This window comes from Phoca vitulina, unplaced genomic scaffold, assembly GCF_004348235.1.
Source record: "Phoca vitulina isolate PV1807 unplaced genomic scaffold, GSC_HSeal_1.0 scaffold11, whole genome shotgun sequence".
NCBI lineage: Eukaryota > Metazoa > Chordata > Mammalia > Carnivora > Phocidae > Phoca > Phoca vitulina.
Window position 1 is genome coordinate 13,870,993 of NW_022589714.1, and position 18,284 is coordinate 13,889,276.

General features: G+C 42.5%; 1 protein-coding gene and 1 long non-coding RNA gene across 2 annotated transcripts in view; one reads left to right on the top strand and one right to left on the bottom strand.

Moving 5' to 3' along the window:
* The window catches only part of IMPG1 (interphotoreceptor matrix proteoglycan 1), a 124,156-nt gene that overhangs the window by 93,557 nt on the left and 12,315 nt on the right, over window positions 1-18,284 (top strand). Inside the window, 2 exon segments of the mRNA XM_032410137.1 lie at window positions 2,648-3,159; window positions 5,806-6,025. Of these exon segments, the coding sequence (XP_032266028.1) occupies window positions 2,648-3,159; window positions 5,806-6,025 (732 nt within the window).
* Window positions 11,700-17,879, bottom strand: LOC116635835. Its single transcript, XR_004300218.1, has 3 exons — window positions 17,787-17,879; window positions 17,037-17,206; window positions 11,700-12,279 (listed from the first exon to the last, which is right to left on the bottom strand). It is a non-coding gene; the product is annotated as an uncharacterized LOC116635835 (long non-coding RNA).

Sequence of the window (18,284 nt, forward strand, 5' to 3'; positions counted from 1 at the left end):
TACCACATGATAAAATAAATGCCCTTGGCTTTTAGTGCTTGACTTCTCTGTTGCAGTGTAAAAAACTTAACGTTGAAATGGCCTGTGTCGATGACATGTCTAATTTTTACGTAAACATCAAATGAAAACATAATTGTTAAAAATACATTTAGAAGTAGTGATGAGGTTTGACAATATTTTTATTTCAAAAGAATTAGCCATAGCCTTAATAGTTTTAATCTCAAACCAAGAGAGAATAGAGTCTTTTAAAACCACACTTAAATAGGACTGCTAGATTCAACAAAGAAAAATACCAGTTGCCCAGCTAAATTTGAATTTCAGATAAACAACTAACAATTTTTTAGTGTATTTTCCAATGAGAATCCTGCACTTTATCTAGCAACCCTACATTTATTTTTTTTTAAAGATTTCATTTATTTATTTGCCAGAGGGAGAGCAAGAGAACAAGCAGGGGGAGTGGTAGGCAGAGGGAGAAGCAGGCTTCCCTCGGAGCAGGGAGCCCAATGCAGGGCTTAATCCCAGAACCCTGGGATCATGACCTGAGCCAAAGGCAGATGCTTAACCGACTGAGCTACCCAGACATCCATAGCAACCCTACATTTAAATAGCCAACTGTTCTATCAGTGAAAGAACTTTGTTAGGTTTATTTTGAATGTAAAAGATTAATGTTAAAATGCCACAAAGGGAAGGAGTTAGAAATTCACTTTTTTTGGTTGATGACATTAAGGCAGCAGACTATTTTAATCTGGCTAAAGTCTATCTAGTAACAAAAGTGTGAGTAATAAGATGCTGGCCCAGGAGCAGAATGAAGATATCTGTCATTGTGCTTCTTCCCAGACCCTTATCATCTGGAGGAGCAGAAAGACCACATCATAGGAACATAGGTTCATAGGCATTTCCCCATGACACAAAGAAGTCAAATCAAATCACTGATAGTACTTGCAACCTTTTCATTTATTCATCCCAGATCATTCTATGGATGTCTTAGTCAGCTCAGGCTGCTGTAACAAAATACCATTGAGTGGGGGGGCTTAAACAATAGGAATTTATTTTTCACAGTTCTGGAGTCTGGGAAGCCCAAGATCAAGCTACCAGCTGATCTGGTCCCTGGTGAGGCACTTCTTTATGGTTTGCAGAAGGATGCCTTCTTGCTGTATCCTCACATAGCAGAAGGAGAGATCATCTCTGTGTCTCCTCTTATAGGAGCACTAATCCCATTCATGCTGGATCACCTTCATGGCCTAATTACCTCCCAAAGACCCACCTCCAAATACTGTCACATTGGAGATTAGGGCTTCAAAGTATGCATTTGGGGAAGATAGAAAACACTCAGCCCATGGCAATGAAGACTTGAATAAAACTATGGGTGTATATCCAGAGAGATCGTGGATGTTAGAAAACATCATTTCTGACAGTTGAATAACTATGGGCGAACATGCCCAGACATTCTCCTCAGGTGCGAGAAAGGAGGGTACTTCTCTGAAAGCTGTGTACGTTCACCAACAAGCAGGTTTTACTTTAAGAAACTAATAAAAGTAATATGATTCCACCTTTCAGAGCTGTTTATCACTTGGAGTTTCAGTTTGGGTGATTGCACTCTAGTAAATTAGCTGACTGAGAGTCCAAAGATTATATCTGCATCCAGACAGTCCATTCATCATGCTTAGCATTCGGATTTCAACCCAGCTTTCCCACATATTTGCCAAAATGCCACTGAAGTAATCACAGAAAGCTCCTTGTTTTGATCTACCTAATGCCTTAAATATTGTCAGTGGCTCTGGATTTAGGTTTATTGGAATATTTTAATAACCCGCCAATCTCTTTATCTGAAAGTCTCATATAACCACTTTCTTAGTTCATAAATACTTACTGATTTTAATTTTGTACCAAAAAGAGAATAGACTTTAGAAGTTTGATGTGTTCTTACCCAAGGAAGAAATGCAAAGTGGCAGTAGAAATTATCAAGTTATTCTCATGTAAAAGTAAGAAAACACTTAAATACTATCAAATATTTAACAAGTTGTATGGCCAATATAAAGTTCAAATTATATGTGTCACTCACACCTTTACTTTCTCAAAATCATTTTGCAAATTGGCAAGTTATTCAGTCAGATTATCCAATTTTGGAAAAGCATAATTTAAATTTTAAGTGGTAAAACTACCAAAATGTGATAACTCGGATCCAAAAAATCCAAATGCATAAAATGCAGGCTTGCATGATTGGAAGGTGAATAAAATTTCTGGGCCCAATCTGCATAGCTAATTGGCTGGGAGTTCCAGGTGGCAATGTGGGATACAAATCTATTCTAATGCCATCTGTGTTTTGGCACCACCTGGTGACCTAGTCAGTTTTTACCATCTGGTCCGTAGGTGTGTTGTTTCTGGCTAAGCAGAAATTTTAGGTTACTGGTGGTCTTTTAGTCTCGTCTATCTGGAAATACTTGGGCCTGAATAAAGTGAGTACAGATTTGGACACAAGACTGCCTATCCTTTCTATACCAATTTCTTCTTCTTTAAAAATATGACATTAAAACAATCAATGCAAGTGCATTGTTTTAAGTCTAACTTTGGATTTCCTTTTTTGCTTTCTCTTCTTTGGGGAAAATACCTGGACAAAATTAACTGGTCTCAGAAGCTTTTTCCACAGACAGTTCTTGGTCTTCACCTGCTAAGGCCTCTGCTTCACTATCAGACACTCTACCTTTCTTTACTGCATCCAGCATCTTCTCTCTGACTGATTAAAGTGCCACAGACATAATGCCCGTTAACCAGACAGTACTAATCCCAGAACTAACCATCCCCACGGATGGCTATTCTGCCATCAGCCAGTCAGCTCTGGAAATTTCACATTCAACTGCATCTTCAGGCAGTCAAGATATTGTGAGAGACTTAGACATAATGGATCTAACTAACACTCCTGCCTCCTTTGAGGTACCAAGACTCAGTGTGGATGTTTCTACCCCAGGTCATTTCTTGGAGACTACCACTCCCAACCCAGCTTTACAGTACATCACCACTAACTCTATGACCGTTGCCGCCAAGGGCCAAGAACTGGTAGTCTTCTTCAGTCTGCGAGTCGCTAACATGCCCTTCTCCAACAACCTGTTCAACAAGAGCTCTCTGGAGTACCAAGCTCTGGAGCAACAATTCATACAGCTGGTGAGTAAGCACTGCTTCCAGTTCCCTGCGTGTCCTTTCTTTTTTTCTTGTTACTTTATAATATCATCACTGGCTGTCTTGAGCAATGAACGTTGGAAGAGACAAGCCTCTGACATAGCTGTTGCTGAAGGTATTCAGCTAAAGTGTGGGGATGGATTCAGATCCAATAAGCAAGTGAGTTCTGCGGTGGACACTCCAGGCAAACCCTGCCACCCAGCCCCATGAGATCTTATCCTTAAGATCTTTTCATTATAGTTATTCCTAATGTAGTTTTCCCAGGAATAATACATAGCCACTCAAGTACTGAATGTGGAATTTAAAAGCAGTATGAGCAACCTTTCCCTAAGTTATAATGCCACAGGCTGTTTTCTAGCCATCAGATAGAAGGATTCAAAACTCGAAGGGTCCAGAACAGATGAGGCCGAGAGTTCAAGTGTAAGGACTCCTTTCTTAGTTCCCCTTAAGTTCTTGTAAAACTAAAAAATAGCTAAATGGCATATCATCCCTCATCCCTAACAAAGAAAATGAGATGAAGATCATGATGGCATATATCTTTAATTATACAATACCCCCAAAACTCACATGTTTATTTTGTTTCTACATGTACAATAAGAAACACACATATAATAAGAAATGCTCAACCATGTGATACCTGTGTACAGTCCCAGCCAATTAAAGTCAAATACACAATACAAAAATCCTAGAATTTCTGAAAATAACAGAAAAAATATTTGTAAGCTTCATATAAATTAAATCATTATGCACATTAAAACCACATAAAAACCAAGGTGTTCAAGTGAACTTTAAAGGAAGACTTTGTGCAATGTCCCCCCACCCCAGTAAGGTGAGGTGAGTAGATACCGGGACAATCTCAGGGAACAGAGTCCCAGTGCACCTAGCTCAGGTGTATTAATTAGGGTACATGCTGAGCTTCCATAATGAAGAGATCAAAAATATAGTAACTTAAATATGGTGACAGATGGTAGCTACACTTTGGTGAGTGTAGCATAACAGATAGACTTGTTGAATCACTATGTTGTACACCTGAAACTGATATAACATTGTATGTCAACTATACTTCAAAAAAATATATATATAGTAACTTAAATAAGATACAAGTTTATTTCTCTTCAACTTGATGGGTAGGGCAGTTCTGCTCTACAGTGTCATCCAGAGACTCACATTTCCTCTGTCTTATAACTCTGACAACCCCAATGGTGTCTGCTCATTCACACAAAGCTGAGTCACGGGTAAATCCCTGTTTCCATTTGTGAGAAGGGGCAAGAGAGGAAGCCCAGGGCAAGCAGTTTCATAAGAAAGTGAGTGATACCAAAGTTGCCCACATCTCTTCCACTCATATTATGTTGATGGGAACTAGCACATGGCCATATCTTGCTGCAAGGGAGGCTGAGAAATGTGGTTTCTAGCGAGGCAGCCTCTTTCCTGTGAAGAAGAAAATGCATTTGGGAGAAGGGAGCAGCTAATCATCTGCATACTAAAGACAGGGAATTCGCACCAGAGGCCAATGCAATGCTAAGATGCAAAAAATGAGCCCAGTTAATGTAAGTAGGAGAGTACTGAGAGTAGACTGAGAAGTTCCACACTTTGTATAAAATTTCATTTTATTTTTACAATAACCTGTGGGAGGGGGGAGCTATTGGCATGTGGGCAAGATTAGAGTCAAAATTCTGGTGGGGTGGGGACAGGGACAAGAAAAAGTAGACCTGGGCTAAGCCTGGGAGATTGTAGCTTGCATCTGTGTACTCTCTGTGTTCGTAGGTTTCAGTTTATTAAAGAAGGGGTTAACTTTCAGCGCCAAGAACAAGGCAGACACTGCTGAGTTTCAGACATTTCTGAAAAGGGATCTCAGGGGAGGCGGTGGCTCACAATACGCAGCTGTAGGACTCTGAAGCACAATGCCCGTGGGCAGACTTTTGAGATTATTAAATTACAATTTGGAAAAGGTCCTTAGGGAACCACTTTTTCTTCTTCCTTACAATTCAGATAAGGGCGCTGAGGTACAATACAATGGATAAATGGTTTGATGAAGGTCACACAGCTAGCTGGGGACAGTTCCAGAACTGACACCCAAGTCCCCTGACTGCCAATTCCCTGCTGTTTCCATTGCGCAGCCTATGCATTGACCATGAAACATGTTCTGCGTAGACAGACAAGCTGATGTGTAAGCTGTTACTTCAATAGGTCATTTCAATTGGTTGCTTCCAAAGAGATGTCCCATTTATACAGGCGGAGGTCAGTCTGCTCCTGGGCTCAGTTTGGAACATGTTTTTATTTGTTTGAATTTTTTTTTTTTTTTAAATAACTGAACCTGGCATTCCTGCTTTGCTGATAAACATTGGCCTAGATTTTAAAAAATCCTCTGTTCTCACAATTCATCATGAAGAAAATCACTGCCCATCCATCTCAATACACAAATAGAAAGGTGGAAATATGGGACATAATCAGTGCAAATAGATCATTAAATAGTCATGTTCTGCTTTCACATTAAATCCAAACACAAAAATAAAGACAATCAAAAAGGAACTGAAATTTATGCCTCAGATAATGAGAAGTGAGTATAAATGGAATTAGCAGCAGCTGAGCACTTAGAACACAGTTAAGGGTAAACCATCTTTTATTTTGCAGCTGGTTCCCTATCTACGCTCCAATCTTACAGGATTTAAGCAACTTGAAATACTTAACTTCAGAAATGGGAGTGTGATCGTGAATAGCAAAATGAGGTTTGCTAAGTCGGTGCCCTATAACCTCACCAAGGCTGTGCAAGGGGTCTTGGAGGATTTTCGTTCTGCTGCAGCCCAACGACTTGACCTGGAGATAGACAGCTACTCTCTTGACATTGAACCAGGTAAAAAATCCAACCCAGAAAATTGTGAGAGTTTTTTTGGTTTTGTTTGTTTGTTTAGCAAACGGTTCAACTTTGAGGCCACAAAAATCAAATTAAAATCCCACTTGTTAAATAAATAACATTTTGGAAGCTAATGGATCACCTTATTAGAAAGGTAGGGTCCTAAACCACGCAGGTTAAAGTTTTCCTACATCAAAAAGCAGAGAACAAACACACCTCATGCTTCACAATCTGGGAGCTTTAATTTCACCCTCAGAACACAACTTTTGCTGTGACTTAAGAGATTGTTTTTGTTGTTGTTATTTTTTAATGTTCCCCACAGCCAAGCTAATTTGCATTCTGCTAGAAGTCAGAAGCACTTTTTTTAGCAAACTGCAACAACCTGGAGGGTTTCTACCTAAGAAACCTTCCAGTCATAGTTAACTATCAGAATTGCCTCCTAATAACCAATTCAGGATGAAACAAAACAGTGTCCTGAGGAAAGAAAACTAACCATTAGACCACAATCCAAACTTGGAAAAAAAGCCACTGCACCATCACCAAAGAAAGAAGAAAATAATGTCCCTTCCCATTTGTACACCCTAGATCAGCTTCCGTGTGCAGGTTAAAACAGAGAAGTGTTAGAGGTGAAAACTTTTAAAGATAATGGAGGTTAGTCCAAAGCTACATAATAGAAAGCAAATATCGTTCTGATAATAAAACACTATGTGTACCATTCTAACCAGCTACGCCCAAATTAGGAACCGTTGCCACCATTACTTTCAAAATTCTGTTTTCTAACCAATCAAAGGAACCGTTGCCACCATTACAATCAAATTCTGTTTCCTAACCAATAAATTCCCCAGGGTGCCGAGGGGCAAGGCTCCAAATCTACTGCCAAGGAGACCTTCTAGTCGGGTTCAAAACAAAGCTTCCTAATTGGCTATGAATTAGTGAAGTGAATCTTTAACATCCTCTCTGGGTTTCTGTGGACTAACAATGAAGGCAGAGGGAAAAGGCCTTGGGCAAAATGCAAACAAAGAGACTCAGTTGGGAAACACTTATTTTTGACAGAGCAGAACTTTGAGCAACTTTAAGAAAATTGCCTCCTATTTCAGTAAACAGGCTCATTAAAAAGACAGATCACCCTTAGGCACTAAGTCCGGGAGTACTTACCTCTGAACAGGGGCAGCTAAGAAAGCCCTGAGGACCCCGTAAAAAAATCAAAGACCTCCTAAATGCTAGTAATAGACTGCCTCTTCCCCTGAAAACCACCTCAGAACTGAGAAGGAACCAGAGGGTGCCTGCCAGTTAGGATCAGGAGACCAATTTCTTCAGTCAACTGAAAGCAATGAACAGGGACGTCTACAAAACTTGGACAGCATAACAGAGGTGAGGGTCCAATCTCCTCCCTTCCTTCCTCCTTTGGAGAGCTGACAGGCGACTTAGAGACCCATCCAACAACATGAGAAGGTCAGCATCAGGAGCCAGGTTGAGACAGGGGAGAACACCGGTGTGCTGACATGAAGACGGGCTTCTCAGTGGAGGTACCACTTAAGTAGTGCCTTAGAAACTGACAACCGCAAGCTGGTGTCCCATTGCCAGAGATGCAGAGGGGACCCTGGTGATGCTGGAAGGAAACGCAGCATAGCAATGACTTTGGGGGGCCATAGTCTTGAATGTGAATCCCATGCGCTAACAACAGCACTCAATTTCCACAACTGGAAAATGGTGATAGTAAACAGTTGTGAGGATTAACCGAAAGAATGTTTGCAACACCCAGCATACCGTTGGACACATCGTAGTCGACTAAGGAATACTGGTAGTTAGTATTGTAACGTTGTCGTTATTAACCTGATTAGTAATTTGTGATCTGCATAGGGTACCCTTGAGAACAATAAAAAGTACCCTGACAGGGTATTTGTGTGGAGGCTGGAACTGAAATTATGCTTATTTCCTGGGACTGGTTTGACTATGTAGTTTTTCCTCTAAGAAGCCAAAAGCAACCAAAACGAAATGCTGTTAACTTTGGTTTCACTCCCTGCTGGAGCCAAATTTATACGGAGCTATCCCAGAGATGCCTCCAGACTGCCTCGTGTACTGTGGGGTACATGGGCAATTTATTCTTTTAATGGTAGAACAACAGGGGAGGCCAGAGCACATGGGACAGCCGGGGACATTACCTTACGCTATTTCTTACTAGATACTGAATTTCTGATACATTGAAAACTCACAGAATAATGGATGGATGGTTGGATGGATGGATGGATGGATGAGGTCTGCCAAGAGATGGCTGTAGTGAGCCAGCTAGGACGTAAGTAAAGCCTGAACCAAAGAATTTAAGGACAGCAGAATTAGAAAGCAAATAAGGATTTTATAAAAGTTAAAAATATATAACAATGTAACTTTACAGATTACTCTATATATATCAAAATAGATAAATCCAATACCTAAAAGGGTTCCTATTTACTGGGAAAGGCACTGTGCCAACCTGCCCCCAAAAGCGTTCCTTCCAATCAATAGGGGGTGGGGAAGGAAGAAGGTACAAACAGGCAGGGAGTAGAGGTGAGCTCCTCACTGCCCCCCTAGAGATCCTGGTTTAGTTATTTCCCCAAAGGCAAAGGGTAGACTTGCCCAAGTAACCAGCAAGTGGTTGATTATCAGACCTTGACCATCTTCTACATGCTTAATCCAAAACAATAGACATTCATCCACCATCATATAACACATGAATACATGGAAGTCACTCCCTACCCAAAAGAACTTGCAGGATAGCCAAAGATGGATCAGAACGATCAGACCTCTGCCTGTTTCATTCAAAAAGACTGTGTAATGAGCACTTTCTGATGTGCCACATTTAGCTGCAAATTTCTGAGTTTGGGAATCACTGAGGCATAATGAAGAAAGCACTGAATTTTCCTTTAAATCCCATTTCATTGAGACCTAGTGTCTGAAGGCAAGAGAGAATTTAGGGCTAGAGATTAATGTAGAGAACTCTAGCCCCTCTGGGCTGGTCTCCCGCACTGGTGGTTGGTGGTGGCAAGGGCTGAGCAGCCAACAAGATGGCCAGTACCAAAAAAAAAAAAAAAGAATTCAGTGACACTTGGCACGATGGCAAGGAAGACCTTATTCAAGGAGGGCCATCTCCATGGGTGTAGGGACCACTGCAGTGGAGTCCTGACGTAGGGGAAGAGTGGACTTAGCTCCAAGTACAGCATGGGCAAGTGGGAATTTATAGCGAAAGAGCAGGGTGGAGGGCAGTGGACGGAACTTACTAAGAAGAAATTCTTCTTGCTAAAATTGGACAATGAAGAGGGGAACGCTGAAGCTCAAAAGTGGAGGCCAAATTGAGAATTTCAGGGGAGCCTGAGTAGAGCTTCGTCCTGGAGAAACTTCATCCGCACCAGAGCTGGAGCGGCAGGATGCCAGGCACACACATGTCGGTGGCAGCAGGGCGAGCTGCCATTGGGAGGGTGGTGGCGGCGGAGGACGGAGAGGCGGCCACCCAAGAGCGAGCAGCAGTCAGGCACCCACCCCGACGACAGACCTGCACACCCCACTTCATCCTCACACTATCCACCACTCCTCCTCCCTGTTCACATCCTGTTCCAGTCCAGGCAGGGACGGCCCCAACCCTAAAACACTCACCACCATTGCTTCTCAACAGAGGTAATGAACTTCTTACATCTATTAATCTGCTTATCTTATAAAACTTCTTGAACCTGAATTTTAAAACACTATTCAAAAAACAAACAAAACAAAACAAAAAACAACCAAAAATCTATAGATACAATAAAATGTTTCTAGCCTGAGTTCTCCTGTATAATTTTAGTTTGGGGGAACATGCACAATATTAGTATTGTGATCATAGAAAAAAATGGGTGTCCAGATTTTAAGATAAATTGAGAGAACAAATACAGATGATTTTCAGTAGTATTCTTCCTTTTTTTTTTCCTTTAATCTAGAATATGACAGCTATTTTGCTCCTAGGTTTTCAATGTGACTTGACTGATCCAGATTTTCTCTTTTTGGTAGTAAATTGGAGTGTAAGCTGTCATGGTGATTGACAGGCAAGCTGATTAAAATGTCCTCCTAGTACAACCAACCAGTGCAACCAATGATCGCGTTGCCTCTCAGGTCCCTGGACCCCAAATGAAGATAATTACTTCAGGTTCCTTGGACTCGAATTCCAGTTTACACAGCCCCTGGCTCAATTGCTGGCATAGCGTTTCCTAGTGTCTAAGGCTTGGGCTGATGTACAGCAGTGCCCAGCCCCCAGCACGGAGTAAAAGAGGTCTGAGGGGCACTTAGAATCAAAATTCCAGAAAATTCCAGAAGGTCATCTAGCAAATACAAGAAACCTCCCTGATTCATGTTTGATCTTGCCAGTGTTTGCTTGAACTCATTGGTACTGGTCCAACCTGTTGAGAAAACTCTCCCTGAAAGAGAATTAAAAGGGGAAAACTTTAGAGAGAAAAGGGGCGGCTGCAGGAAGTACCATGTGCCAGGAATAAATACCCAGCTTTGTCTCTGGGAGAGAATCCCAAGAATCTATGCTTGGAAAACAGAGAGGGCATCCTATAATTTTAACCTTTTCCCAACCAGAATGGCCAAATACAGCAACACTTACTGTGTGTCTCACCCCTTGCCCTTCCTTTACGACCTTCTTGGGAGAAACAGGAGATCAGAAGCAGACTGCACAACAGTGGAGGTTCTCCCACCTCATATCCAGTGTTGCCCAGGCCTGGGATCCACCAGCCCTACCCATCCCTTCCTCACCCAGCCTCGCCCAACCCTTATCAAAGAATAATCCTTAAAATGTGAAAAAACATAATTTTCATACAAATAGGTAGTGAGCGTATATCAAAGTTTTATTTCACTCATTAATAAGGGAATCACTAGGATGACAAATCTGTCTAAAGAGGCTCTGAAAATGGGAATTCTGTATAGCCAGAGAACAAAGCAGAATGACGAAACAAGGACGTCATGCTAAATAGGAAACAGGAAGTACCATCATTTTGTCTTACCCATTTTCTATACAATACCTTCTAACTCTCAGGAGTTGTAAAACACCATCACCAAGAGCAAATGGTAAATCAGACAAAGTTGCTGCATTTTAGGGGTCAGCAAAGTGTGCCTTCAAGGGCCAGATAGTAAATATTTGGCTCTGTGAGCAAAAGGCAAAATCGAGGATAGTATGTAGGTACTTATATAACCATTTAAAAACCTAAAAGCTTACAGACCGTAAAAATGCAGGCAGCTGGCTGGGTTGGCCCACAGGTAATCCCTATTTGCTAGGGGGACTTGTTAGTGCTCTAGCATGACTTTTTTTTTTTTTTAACTGTATTATTCTTTTATTGATGGATATTTGTTTTGTATCAGTTTCTATTAATGAACTAAACTGCTGTGAACATTCTTTTTTTAATTGTTACGTTAATCACCATACATTACATCATTAGTTTTTGATGTAGTGTTCCATGATTCATTATTTGTGCATAACACCCAGTGCTCCATGCAGAATGTGCCCTCTTTAATACCCATCACCAGGCTAACCCATCCTCCCACCCCCCTCCCCTGTAGAACCCTCAGTTTGTTTTTCAGAGTCCATGGTCTCTCATGGTTCATCTCCCCCTCCGATTTCCCCCCCCCTTCATTCTTCCCCTCCACTCTAGCATGACTTTTAAGGTTAATGTAGTCCACGTTTCTCCTTATTTCCAATTGTTGGATGGTTTTTCTTAAACCACCAGGGTCTTACTCCTTCTGGCCCTTATCTTTGCTGTTACAGAAAAGTTAGACAAGTAAATGATAATGCAATCATGATTGGGTCCCTGTTCATTCATATATTAAGTAAGTAGGGATTATCTGCTACCAGCCAGGCACTATTACAGGCACTAGAACCCCAAAAGTGGATTCCTGCCCTTAAGGAGCTAAATGCCTATCAGCCAAGAGAAATAGATATATATGCAAAGAGCTATAATCAAGTCTACTAAATACAATGATCAGGATATGAACAGAAATATTATGACGCACAAAAGAGAGATTCATTCATTCTAGAGGCCAGGGGATGTCATGACAGTCTTTCTCGACAGATGGCGCTATTGAGTGTGTGATACCTTGGGGAATCTCCGTGGTCGACCTGGCAGAGAAGGGTGGGGCCCGGCTCCTCCAAAAGGGCAGGAGGAAGATGCAGACACTTCTGGAAGTTTCAGGGTACTTCAGTTATTTCACTGTTACAGCAGCTTCGGACACGAAGTAGGGAAAGAAGGGAGCTCAGCCTGGAAGGGAAAGGCATGCTGAGCCAGCGCATTTGAAGCCACGTTGTCTAAAAGCCCCTGTTCAATCTATGTGCACCTAATTTGGTGTCCTATTTTTCTTTTCTTTTCTTCCTTTCTTTTTTTATGACTATGGTCTTTTACAGTTTAAACTTTAATAAAATTTTGTAAAACTCAAAAAGTCTTCAAACTAAGTACTAAACAGTCCTTAAAGTATTCTCAAAATTACAAAATAAAAACATATAATTTGGGGGAACCTGGGTGACTCAGTCAGTTGAGCTCCGGACTCTTGATTTCGGCTCAGGTCATGATCTCAGGGTCCTGGGATCGAGCCCAAAGGGCTCCCCACTGGGCGTAAAACCTGTTTAAGATTCTCTCTCTCTCCCTCTCCTGCTGCCCCTCCCCCCACCTCTCGTGCACACGCGTGCACTCTCTCTCAAAAAAAAAAAAAAAATATATATATATATATAGTTCATCATTCATAAAATATTGCCAATTTTGAAAATACTTAACTAAAAGATATAGGTAATTACAAAAGCTACATAGATTAATTCATTTAAGTTTTTTAATGCAGAAAACAAAGCAAAAATTAATAAGCTATCTTAAGGATATAAAAATACTCCAAAAATGTTTTTGGGAAAACCAGTTTTACAGAAATGGACATTCGGTAAACTGATTGCTATCCTTTGAAGTAGAGGCCAGAGGCCAGTGTGGAAAATATATATTTGAGAAATTTCAGTTGAAACCAGAGAACAGGTGAAAAAATGGCCCAAGACAAGGTGTAGGGCAGGAGAAAAGGAGAACTGGGACTGAATCTCTGAGGAACCCCAACACTTCATGGGGAATAGAAGGATTGTCATTGAAAGGAGCCAAAGATGGTGTTGCAGAAGCCGGGAAGAGAGAAGAGCAGGAGAGACAGCAATTTCAGCAGCTGTGAGTGAACGATGGGTCCAGAGGTCCCTAGAACCCTTCGCAGAAGCAATCTAGCAGAGTGGCAAGAGCGGAGGTGAGATTTTAGTGAGGTTGGGATAAAGTAGAAAATGAGACCATCCACATGGCCTGTCCCCCTCCTGTCTTACAACTTAGAACAAGGCTCCTACCCTCCCACAGAGACTGGCGGATAGGGGGTGCTCTCTTCTTTGATGGTTCTGTTTCAAAGGAACAGAACCTAGGTCCTTGGGGAAGACAGTCTTGAGTTGTAATACTGGCAAGAAGCTTTAAAGAAGATTGACATCTCAAAGGAGCAGAGAATGAATTTATAAGTTTTGTAAACTACCCTCTTTTTTTTTAAGATTTTATTTATTTATTTGACAGAGAGAGACACAGCGAGAAGGGAACACAAGCAGGGGAAGTGGCAGAGGGAGAAGCAGGCTTCCTGCTGAGCAGGGAGCCTGATGTGGGGCTCGATCCCAGGACCCTGGGACCATGACCTGAGCCGAAAGCAGATGCTTAATGACTGAGCCTCCCGGGTGCCCCTAAACTAACTACTCTAAGAAAAGGGAAGTCAGGGGTCTAGAGTTAGTCAAGCTAAGAGGAAGGTTAAGGCAGTCTTGGTCAGAGGATTTAGCATTTCTTTTCTATGCCCTGATTTTACCATATTTACAGGCAATGCCAGATAGACCACCTATTTAATTCTATTTGCAAAATTTGAAACAAAATCCAATCAAGTCTTTTTCATTTGTTTTCTTTTGGCATAACATCAGGGTGGAAATGTAGTTTGTGGTGGTAATCCTGGGAGGGGGGAATATGATTCCATTGTTACTTTTAGACTAAAGAGAAGAGGAGAAATTTTGAAACTTCTCATGAGATTTCTAGGTGAGTATCATTCCACATTCAGATCAGCATCTGAATTCCTGGATGTGTCTCTAAATGAGGGCCAGTAATCGGTTAGGCCAAATGACATCTGCAGAGGGGCAGACACGTAAGAGAAGCGACACAGGGTTATCACTGCGTGTGGTTGTCATTCAGCTTTTGAAAACAACCCAAATAAATGAATCTATGATATAGAAAGTATAAACCAGTGTTAGAACTATCTGTGATTTATCAACTGAAAAACCAAATAAAATCACAGCTGCTCAGGATTCTGCCAGCATCCTGGCAGCTAGAGTTGTCTTTCATTTAGGCTGCTCTGAAAATTCTTTAGAAGCATGGAGGGCTTTAATGCCAGTTAGCTGTGCAGGTTGAAGATTTCAAAAATGCAAAACTACACATACTTATTCTAACTCACTCTCTCCTTGAATTCCTAAGAAGTCTCCTCAAAAATGGGTAGATTGCAAGGCTGGTAAACAGTGAACATTGAAATTAATTACAGTCTCAGGATGCCTGGGTGGCTCAGTCGGTTGGGTGGCTCAGTCGGTTAAGCGGCTGCCTTCAGCCCGGGTCATGATCCCAGGGTCCTGGGATTGAGTCCCACATCGGGCTCCTTGCTCAGCAGGGAGCCTGCTTCTCCCTCTCTCCCCCTCTGCTTGTGCTCTCTCTGTCAAATAAATAAAATCTTGTAGAGAAGTGAAAAAGAAAAGAATAAATAAATAAATAAATAAAATCTTAAAAAAAAAGAAAAGAAAAGAAATTAATTACAGCCTGGCATCCAGGATGCTTCCAGCCAGAGCAAACTCATTTTATCGGGAAAGTTGCATAATTTGAAAGACTCCCATTTAGTCGCCAGCTCTGAAAAGGTAGTAGATGTCACATATCACAATAGTGACAATAAGAACAATAACTATTAATTGACACTATTTGACACTAATTGACACTAATTTTAATCTTAATAAAGAACTATGCAAAGTAGGTATTTCTCCCCATTACACAGTTGGAGAAACTGTGTTCAGAGAAGTGTAAGTAACTTACCTTTTACTTGTCACACAATCACCGAGGGCTGCAGCTGGAACTCGGTGGCAGTTCTGTGTGCTTTCTTCAAGTCTGTCTACTGCCTCTTTATAGTCTTTTTGGGTTTTTTTTTATGATTTTATTTATTTTTGAGAGAGAGAGAGCACAAGCAGGGGGAGGGGCAGAGGGAAAAGCAGACTCCCCACTGAGCAGGGAGCCCGACATGGGGACTCAATCCCAGGACCCCAGGATTGTGACCTGAGCTGAAGGCAGATGCTTAACGACTGAGCCACCCAGGCGCCCTATAAAGAGTCTTATCAGCCCTCTACAAAGGTTGTTTATTTAGAAAAAATGACAACACACTTAAGTTTAATCCTAAATGAATTGTTAGATTTCACATTTCACCAAGTGAAATTTCCTATAGTATTTTGTTATATTCTTAGAAAGCCCCCCCCCCCCAAAAAAAGTTCACTTTTAGAAACAAAAGTCCTGAACTTCTTAATGCCCCCTTCACATGTACTATTGGCTCTGCTAGGAGTGTCCCTTCTGAGCTGAGGAACCCACAGGAATTCTCCTTCCAGGAGACTCTCCCAGCCTCTGCACCTGCCCTCTGCCCTCTGTCTCTGGCCCCGTATCTTGTTTTTACCCTGTTGCCATCCTGTGCTTCCTAGCTGTTAACCTACCTGCTTCCATGAGGGAACCCCAATATTGCCTGGACCGCCAGGTACCTTTAGCCCTCTCCAGAGTTTCAGCCCAGGCCCTCATCCCACACGTGAGCCACTGCATGGAGCTTCCCTAGGATGCTCCTGGAATCCTTCACGGAAGCCCTGAATGCAAAGCCTGCATGGAGCAGCTGCCGGGCCACCTCCCACAGCCCCTGCGTTCAGAGCTCTCCCTCCACCAGCTGATCCTGGGACACTCAGGTCCTAGCACCAATGCACCCAAAATGCCTCAGTTTGGCAGATACAAATAATGACCAAGAGCAGAAATAATTCTTGAATCTCTCAGCCAGGGCAAGATGTGTAAGGGCATTCACACATCCATTCACAGAAGAAAGTTTCTGAGAGCCTATGATAAACAGTTTGTGGTTATTCTTGAGAACAAGTGGATAATTAAAACGAATCCCAAAGTTTTTCACATTACATGTCCCTTTAACCCAGAAAGATCTCCCATTAGTAACTTATTCAGTTCCACAGATGTGTGTTAAGCTCCAGCCACATGCATGGTGGGTGCTATGCCGTGTACTCTCTTATCATCTAATGATTATTCTCACCCTAATCCTGCCCTTCAGCCATAAAGCATAAGCAAAACATGTTTTAGCCAATAATAAAACAATGAAATATTAACTTTAGTTACAGATTTTTTTAAAAGTTCTTTTGATCACTGAATTCCATCAGCAGTTCTAGAGGTATGTGTCCCGCTAATGTTCAGCTGTGCGGTTCCCGTAGGACACCTAGGACGGGAGATTTATATTTGAGCTGCAGGGACATTAGCGACCATCTGGTTTAAATAACCTATTTTATAGAAGGCCAAGTGGGACTAAAGATGCTAACCTACTTTCCCAAGTCCACAGACGGATGCTAGCATTGTTCCCCCACCCAGGGCACCTTCCTGAAGGCTGCAGCACCAACAGCCCCGACGAGCGGACTCGCTCCCTCTGCTGGTGCAGCGAATCCCGGAATGTTCTCAGGATCTGGGAAAATAAACCAGATGGGCCTGTGTGGAAGGTGAGGTCACTGCATTATAGCTCAAAGGCACCTTCAGGGGACAGGCATATTTATACAGATTACTGAGTGCTGAGCACCAAACACTGTATTAAGGTAACATTCACATCTTGAGAAGGAAATAGACTACCAGTGCTGCATTAAGATTTTGTGGGCTCTAGGCCTTTCCTGAATATTAATACAAATATTGACATTAATTAATAAAAATACTTGAAATTAGAGGCACATGGGGGGCGTAGTCAGTTCTGCCCCGGTCTCTTGGTTTCCGCTCAGGTCATGATCTCAGGGTCGTGAGATGGAGCCCCGAGATTGGGCCCCGTGCTCAGCGCAGCCTGCTTGAGACTCCGTCTCCTTCTCCTGCTGCTGCTCATGATTTCTCTCTAAAACAAATTTTAAAAATCTTTAAAATCAATCAAATTAATAAAAATACCTAAAATCATATCTTATGACTGTTGGTATAAAAATGAATATCCAGCGTGGATTATATTGTTTTTTTCTCATTTTGAAGAATTTAAAACATGTTCTTGAGCACTTAAGAGTATGGGGGGCTAAGCGTGTGTCCTGCGCCCTGCAGACTACCAGTGGTTGGGACAGGTTGATTTGTCATTCTCTGCTGCTCTAGGCAAAGACCTCCCCTCATGACCACCAACGAAACTGAGACCTCCAAGCCTTGGCTATAAGTTGGGAGGGGAGGGAGAGATGGCATTACAGCTGCCCTCACCCCATCCCTCCCCCACCCCCACACCTCGCAGCGGCAGGTGCGCGCACCTGGCGGGGTTTACTCCCCCGCCATCCCTGGGAAATCTAGTCACTGCGTCCAGGTGTGAGGCTTGGTGACGCTGGGCGCCAGGGCGCGGAGGGCCCGCCTGCCTCGGACCTCCGGAGCCCTAGCTCTGCCTTACGGGAACGGGAAAAGATCCAGGAGTTTCCACCACCCTCCCCCAGCCGTCGAGGCCCGACCTGTCGCGGTCATCACGCAGTACTAATGGCTCTATCTGCGGTACCCTGGAGCTCCTTCCGCCACCGCGCGAATTCCTTCCAGACTTCTCTTCCCTCCACCAGTCCGCACGGCACAGTGGTTTTTAAGAAGACAGAAAGCAGTTGGGGCTCTTAAAATTTCATCCCTTAAATCTATTCCTACTTCTGTTGCTATTGAGCGCCATCTAGCGAACACTCGGTTTCATCACACTGAAATGGGCTCCTGAAGGGCTTGGAGAGCCGTCCCTGCAAAAGACGTTCTAACAGGTCCTCAGCCCAGGCCAGCCAAGGGGAAGCCTGAGTTTCAGCCAAACTGAGCTGAAATCTTGCCTTAGGACAGGACCCAATCAAAGGAGATGCTTCACTACCTGTCCAACACGTGAGTGTTGCCGCAGAGTGCAAGAGAAGGGCATAATGAAATTATAAAGAACAGGGCAGAAAGGCAATCAATCAGTTCGGGGGCAAGTGACAGGACGGTCT